Genomic DNA, 7,500 nt, shown 5'->3' with positions numbered 1-7,500 from the left:
TCCAATGTTGTCACTGGTGAAGATGGCTAAGAACTAACTCTTATTTTCATGAAAAGCCGTCCACTTCTCCTTTCTGTAAGAAATTTATAACGAGCAGCAAGTCTCTTCAACGACCCAAACCATCTTAAGTTTTTAACAGGTTATTAAGGAATTGTCATCATTTTATGTAAACAAAAATTATTTAAATACTAAAAATGCAAGTTGAAATAAAACAATCATTTGCAAACTTACCAAATTACCATATCATAAAAAGAAACAGAAAACAAAAAAATAACTTGTGTTATTTTTCAACACTCCCGGGGAAGAAATCAAATTCTACATAAGAATTATGTAAATTTGATCAAATAAAGAAAAAAAATATAATTAGTCTGAAATATCATCGTTTAGAATGGTTTTGAATTTTTGCCGTGATATCTCAGCAGCTTTTCTCTGTGGACGTTTCCTAGAAACGTCCATGCCTGGAATCTCTTCTTTCGATGCTATAGCATTATCATCATCATCATCATCTGATCCTACAGCATCCTCATCAGACTCCTTCCTCAAGAGTGGTATTAAAGTAGTAACATGCCTTTTAGTTATTTCATTGGTTTTACCCTTCAGAACTTTCGCAGCAGTTACCTCTCCGTTGATATTCTTGAAAACTTCTTTGACAATTCCCATAGGATAATTAACAGGTTTATATCCATCATCCTTAATCAGCACAATATCGCCGATACTGATTTGTTTATGGTTTACAGGAGCATATCTATCCTTCTTATCAGTAGCTTGTTTAATTAAAGTGTTCATGAATTCCCGATGATAGATTTCCAGCAAGTTAGTTCTAATTTGTTTCAGCTTCTCATAAGACGTTTTAATTTTATGTACAACATCAAAGGCAACCTGAAAATCCTCATCAGAATCAGGGTCAGCTTGTAATGCAGGAATAATATTCAAAGAGACCAATGAATATCCATGAATAAGTTCCTCTGGCGTTATAGGGGTTGGTACATTATTAGAACAATCTCTTAATGCTTCTTTAAATGCAATAGGCCTTCTATTGATCAAATGTACAGCATGACAAACAAGATATTCAAAATCCCTAAATTCAATGACATTATTTCTGATTGACTTCCGTATCATATGCTTGGTCATTTTGACTACGCTTTCAACCAATCCTCCAAGCTGACTGCAGCCCTTATAGTACTGTTGAAAATGGACTTTCTCAACATTATTATCAGTTAAATACTGAACAGTCTCGGCATCCTTCAGGAAATCCTGAACAATATTGGCTCCTGCCACTATTTGCGTACCCAAATCACTTACTATAAACTGAGGGACTCCATATTCAAAAGAATGCAGTGACAAAGCACGCAAAAACTCTTCAACTGTCATATCCATACAGATCTTAAGATTAACTGCTCGTGTGAACATGCATGAAATAACAAGGATCCAAACCTTGACTTTATCTTTCCCTTGTCTCACATAAAATGGACCACAATAATCAAGGTATACATTACCAAAAGGTTTATCAGATGGACTCAATCTAAATTCCCTATAGGCTGATTGATTAAGTTTGACAGGTCTTTGGTTATATCTCCGGCATACAACACATTCCTTCAGAATCCTTTTAACTGTTGAGAAGAATTTTGGTATCCAGAATTTCCTACGTAATTCTGTCAAAATGGCATAGCAACCAGCATGTTTCAAAAGCAAATGTTCATCCAATATAATAAGTTTTGTTAGAGTACTCTCTCTTGATAAAAGAATAGGATAAGTTTGGTTGGTTACACTGCGCTTCTCATTAAATTTACAATTCACTCTTATTATATTATGAGTGTCTGGATACAAATTCAACTGTGATATCAAATTAGGCATAGCCATCTTGGTTTTAGAGTTACTACTTAAATAGTCAATAACATCTGGAAAATTTATTTGTTGATCCTTAGAGATGATTTGAGTCAAAGCCTTAGAGCGGAGGTCCTTTTTATCAAAGCCATGTGACTTGTTTATAAACCCTTTCCATCGATCCCAGCATTCCAGAACTTTCGCATGTATAGATATCAACTTATTCATATTTGAATATCTATCTAGAGGTATTAAGTGCTCTAGTTTTACAGTTTGGCTTTCTTTTATACTGGTTGATGCACTATATGCCTCAATGGTTTCTAAATTCTCGACCATTGGTACCTTGAAACCTAAAATGTCACTTCTACTAGCTTGATCGAGATCACGTATATTGGGACCCTTATGGTAATTAGACTTCATTAAGCTTTTGAATGACAGACATCGTGTAATTTTGTCGGCTGGGTTGTCCATTCCACTCACGAAGGAGAATCCAACACTTCTCCCCTCACATAGCTTTATTATATGATTCAGTTTGTTCATTACGAACACTGACCTTTTCTGCATTTTATCAAACCTATGAGAAAATGACTTAAGCCACGACAGGGCAACAAAACTATCTGAGAATAGCCCCAAGTCAACTATTTTGATGGGCACCAGGCACTGTGTGCCACTCAGTTCATTATAGGTATCCAACAAAACCTCTGTACCCAAACATATAGCCTGTAATTCGAGTGAAGGAATGGACTTTTCATGCAATTTGGATCCAATGAGTCTGTTTTTCGCTAATACAAAGCTTCTTTCACAACTTCTTATATTGTATAAATATACAACAACTCCATAAACTCTTTTGCTAGCATCAACATAAGCCTCAAGTTTATATTCATCTGTCCTTTCACCAACACATCTCTGAAGCTCAAAAACAGGAGCAGAATTTACTTGGTTTGCAATATTTTTCCATTCCTTTTGTTGAAAGTCTCTAAGTTGTGTATCCCATCCAAGCGTCCTCTCACATTGCAAGTCCTGCATAAAAAGTCTAGCTCTGTTAAGAAGAGGACCATTTATGTTGAAAACATCATAATTAGATGCAATGGATCGCAAAATTTCCCTTTTTGTATTAGCCTTTTCATCAAGGCACAATTTCCTGGTTGAAATTGTATCACTCCCTCGATTCCAGATCATCCCAAGTAATTTCACCTCCATCTCAGATTTCTTGCATCCTACATTCGATTGCGTATTTTCTCCATCAATTTTATCTTGTAGTGTAGAATCATTAGAAAACATCTGCTGTAGTTCAAATTTGTAAGGACCAAAAATACCCTGTAAAATCTCATATATCCAATTCAAGGTTTCAGATGATTCACAAGTAAATCCACCATTATCCATATATAAGAGCTGATACATTATCCATTTTGCATTTCTTAGTCTAGGATTATCATTCTTGCTATCCAGTACTAAAATTTTGAAAAGAGCCAACATCAAAATTGTAGGACTGCATCGAAGTCCAAAAGGAAGACGAACATTTTTGTAGGCAACTATAGAGAAATCCCCTTTCTTAACATTCTTATACCACAAAAAGAGTAACTTCTGCTGATCAAGCTCACTGAGTGCTATTTGATTGAATGCTTTCTTAATATCGAAGATGAGTAATTTAGATCCAAATCTCAAATGAAGCATTGCAGACGTTATCTTTTGATTGAGTGATGGGCCAGCATACATAGCCTGATTATGATTGACCATCATCACACTGGACCTGCTAGGTTCACAAACATTGGACAGGAAAACAACTCTGCATTTTGTTGTTTCCCGATCTAGTCTAAAAACTCCCATGTGTGCTAAAAAACTGCACTCAGGATGCTCATCCATGTACCTTTCTAGATTTGGTACTCTTTCAATTATCCCAAGTTTTGCTTGTTCTTTAAAATTTTCATTCATAAGTTCCAAATTTGCCTTGTTCCTTTGTAATTTTCTCGTGTTGGACCTCAATACAGCCTTTGCAAGGTTGAAATTCCGTCCAAGCAAATGACAGCTCTTTTCATTCCATAGAAGAGGCATCTCTAGCCTTCCTTCCTCGTTTCTTCTTGCGTTATCAAGGGCAAACTTAATCAAATTTGCATTACAATCTGACATCAAGTTTCCATCTTCAGGGTCTGGTTCATAAATAGATTTCTCATACACAGACTGCAGCATCTCCTCAGTTGCACGTCTCAGCTCTGATTCTTCAATCATACCTTTTTCATTTAAAATAGCGAAGTTAGCTTGAACCTCCACCTCGCATTCCAAACTTAAGCCACTTGGCTCACCCATAGAACTCCCAAATCCAATATACTTGCAGTATTCATCTATGCCATCAAATACAGGGGATTTGTTTCCATTTAACACAGGGGATTTGTTTCCATTTAACTCACATGTTTCCTCATAATCGGCAACCGAGCGGGAGTGCTCCGAACACCAAGAACAAGAAAAATCCTTTGAAAGATAAGGTAGATTCTGTTGCATAATCTTGACATTACCCATTAACATCACTCCTGCAGCTGATCCCAAATAAACAGATGGGTGATCATTGCCAAATTTTACTGAAAAATCTAATAAACAATGGGCATCATTTGTACCGAGTATCAAGTCAATATCCTTTATTTTATCACTACCATCAGTCAAATATTTATCAGCTAATTTGAAGCCTTTTTTGGCAAAGGCCCTGGCCACTTCTGAAATTCCTGGCAATGACAAATTTATATCTATGCTTGGTACACACAATGCATGTATTACACATGCCTTATCATTAAAGTTGCACTTTAATTCAACTATCTTGGATTTATACTTCTTACTTGAATTAAAACCATTGACTGTTAAAGAGACATTATCTTCTAACACTTTCAACCTATTATCACTTGCAAGTTTTTCAGTTACAAAACTGGTCTGACAGCCACAGTCCTTCAAACCTCTAACAAGGGCTCCATTCAACATTTCACAGGTAAAAGTTGGCAAAACAGAGGCGCCATCAGTGGTATGCAAAGCCTTAGTTATAATCATTACATCACTTGAGGTTTCCCTGTGTTTTGAATTACCTGCTTTTACTTCCTTGCTACCTCTTGCATTCATTTGTAGTTTTTCATCATGAGATTTTTCACCTTGATGATCACACAAAAATGAAAAATGCCAACCCTTACAAAAATAGCATTTCTTAAAGAATTTAAACTTGCATTTGTCAGTGGTATGTCCAATGTTAGCACATTTCTTGCAACCATTAAGTTCTTCTAAGCGTCTCAGCTTATGCCCAGGTTCTTTATATTTTATACACTTATGTGTTGCATGGTTTTCCTGGCAAAGAGTGCACCTTTTCCTCGGAGAAGCGGCGTCAGCAGTACTAATTCTGTTAGTTTCATTATCCTCATATTTAACATTAACTGCAAGTGATGTAGAAGATTTTCCTCCTTGTCTCCTCCTTTCCTTAAACTTCCTTGTGACGTCCATATAACGTTCAGATGCTTCAAAGAATTTTTCCTTTATCTCCTCAAGTGATGGACGTACATGATTAGTCACATTTATTAGCTGAGCTTTAAAGGAGTCATTCATGCCTTGCCAGATGAAATACTGCAAAATATCATCTACTTTGATTTCCAATGTAGAAAAAGTTTCAGTTACATTAGTAATTTTTCCAATATAGGAAAAAGGATCAGTGCCATACTCAAGCTTCATTTCACTTAATTGCTTAATTACATTGAATTTCTGAAGCGAACGAGAAGCCAGTGCTTCTTTAAGCAATTTCTTAGCATCAGTATAGGTCTGCTTTGAAATTTCAAGATTCTCGAGTAAAATTGAGGCTCTGCCTGATACCTGTTGCTTGAGAAGTAATAGTTTATCTCTCTCAGTGTACGAATATGTGGCAATAGCAGATTCAAACTCAACAAGAAATTTTTCAACATTTTCACTTTCGGTGCTAGCGTAAACCGGAAGTGGAACTACAGGACTCTTCAAGAGACTTCTTGCGGTTTCAGAATCCTTGGCCTCAGGCTTAGAATCCATCAATTGTAAAACAGCAAAACAGGTATTTAATTTATCTGAGTAATCATCACAAGACTGCAATTCTAATAAGAACTCCTCTTCATTTGTCCCGTCTCCATACAAAGACTTATGTATTACAGTATTAAGACTGTTCAACTGATCACTGTACGATACCAATTTGATTTGAACAGCCTTCAACTCAGTTTTATTCATACGCATGAATTTATCATGTTCATTAAACAACCGCGTTACTTGGCCACGAATATATTTACGAGTCTTTAATTCTACACTCATTTCAATAAAATTTTAAAGGATAGACCATGGACCCGCAAACAAACAAAACCCCAACCCGGAAGCTAACCAGACAGCAAAAACAGCACCTTACTTAAGCCCCACGTTGGGCGCCATCTTGAAAAACTTTACAACGTAATTGGAAAATTAATACAAAGCATAATTATCTTATTTTAATGAAACCTTCATAAAATTATGAACTTTGAAAACTTTAATTAAACAACGAAGAAATTGAATATATAATAAAAATGGTTTCATTTATTGCTGTTCAAATTAAAACCAATGCTGTTGTTGCTGCTGTCGAAGATGATCGCCTTAAATGGAGGTCAAAGCGATGGTCAAGCATCTCCAACTTCCAATTACCATTTTCAAGAACCCCTAGATAAATATGAAATAACAATTATCAATTACACTACAAATGGTAATTTAAACTATCGAAATAACTTAATAAATTACTTAAACACAGGAATGCCATTCAAATATATATATTGTATCAATAACGGATTTCACTTAACATTATCAAATAATAATTACCTAAAGGCAATGGTCCACTTTGCGTATTAAGTATATCACTAGTATACAACGAGCCAAATTGACAGTAAGGCCGAACGAATAACCACCTAAGTAGTAAAAAACTAATGTAAATAAACTACTAATTAACGTAAAAGTGGCAAAAATGAGAGAATACCAAATATGATACAAAATTTAATTTATCTAACCAGCTCAAAGTAACTGAAGAAAATGAATCTCTCAATTATGAGTGGGAAATTATAATATGGCAATTCCATAAAAATTGTAAATGATATGAATAATATCCAAGGGTATATTTATTTGTGGGGGCTAAAAGCAAAGCAAGGGACTTTCATTATGAAATGAACTATGGATTATAAATCACAAAATTTAAATGACCTTTAAAATGATGACGTACCTCACAACCCATACTGTCCGTGTATGCCGTTTGTAAATGAAACAAATCACAATTTCTGTGTTGGCTCTTGATGAGGCTTCCAAGGAGAAGGCAACGTAAGATGCGGATCCATGGTACAAATCACTTATTTTTTCACCATGACGATAAAGAGGCCAGCAAATCCAATGTTGTCACTGGTGAAGATGGCTAAGAACTAACTCTTATTTTCATGAAAAGCCGTCCACTTCTCCTTTCTGTAAGAAATTTATAACGAGCAGCAAGTCTCTTCAACGACCCAAACCATCTTAAGTTTTTAACAGGTTATTAAGGAATTGTCATCATTTTATGTAAACAAAAATTATTTAAATACTAAAAATGCAAGTTGAAATAAAACAATCATTTGCAAACTTACCAAATTACCATATCATAAAAAGAAACAGAAAACAAAAAAATAACTTGTGTTATTTTTCAACATT

At 35.1% G+C, this 7,500-nt stretch overlaps 1 protein-coding gene and 2 long non-coding RNA genes across 3 annotated transcripts in view; all 3 read right to left on the bottom strand.

Moving 5' to 3' along the window:
* The window catches only part of LOC137636637 (uncharacterized), a 995-nt gene extending 928 nt beyond the window's left edge, over positions 1-67 (bottom strand). Inside the window, exon 1 of the long non-coding RNA XR_011043175.1 lies at positions 1-67. This exon is cut by the window's left edge and continues 160 nt beyond it. This is a non-coding gene — a long non-coding RNA (uncharacterized lncRNA).
* A 199-nt stretch (positions 68-266) lies between these two features.
* LOC137636634 (uncharacterized) lies at positions 267-3,553 on the bottom strand. Its single transcript, XM_068369034.1, has one exon. It carries the CDS (start codon positions 3,538-3,540, stop codon positions 364-366), a length of 3,177 nt encoding a protein of 1,058 aa, XP_068225135.1. The 5' UTR covers positions 3,541-3,553; the 3' UTR covers positions 267-363.
* Positions 3,554-6,277: 2,724 nt separating this feature from the next.
* LOC137636636 (uncharacterized) lies at positions 6,278-7,242 on the bottom strand. The gene is made up of 3 exons (XR_011043174.1): positions 7,046-7,242; positions 6,652-6,737; positions 6,278-6,495 (listed from the first exon to the last, which is right to left on the bottom strand). It is a non-coding gene; the product is annotated as an uncharacterized lncRNA (long non-coding RNA).
* Between the last annotated feature and the right edge of the window lie 258 nt (positions 7,243-7,500).

Source organism: Palaemon carinicauda, unplaced genomic scaffold (genome assembly GCF_036898095.1).
Source record: "Palaemon carinicauda isolate YSFRI2023 unplaced genomic scaffold, ASM3689809v2 scaffold3453, whole genome shotgun sequence".
NCBI classification, from domain to species: domain Eukaryota; kingdom Metazoa; phylum Arthropoda; class Malacostraca; order Decapoda; family Palaemonidae; genus Palaemon; species Palaemon carinicauda.
This window is presented reverse-complemented; position numbering and strand designations above follow the sequence as displayed.

Excerpts from the sequence above, each read along its gene's own strand:
- LOC137636634 (XM_068369034.1), bottom strand. The coding sequence starts at position 3,540 with ATGTATGCTGGCCCATCACTCAATCAAAAGATAACGTCTGCAATGCTT.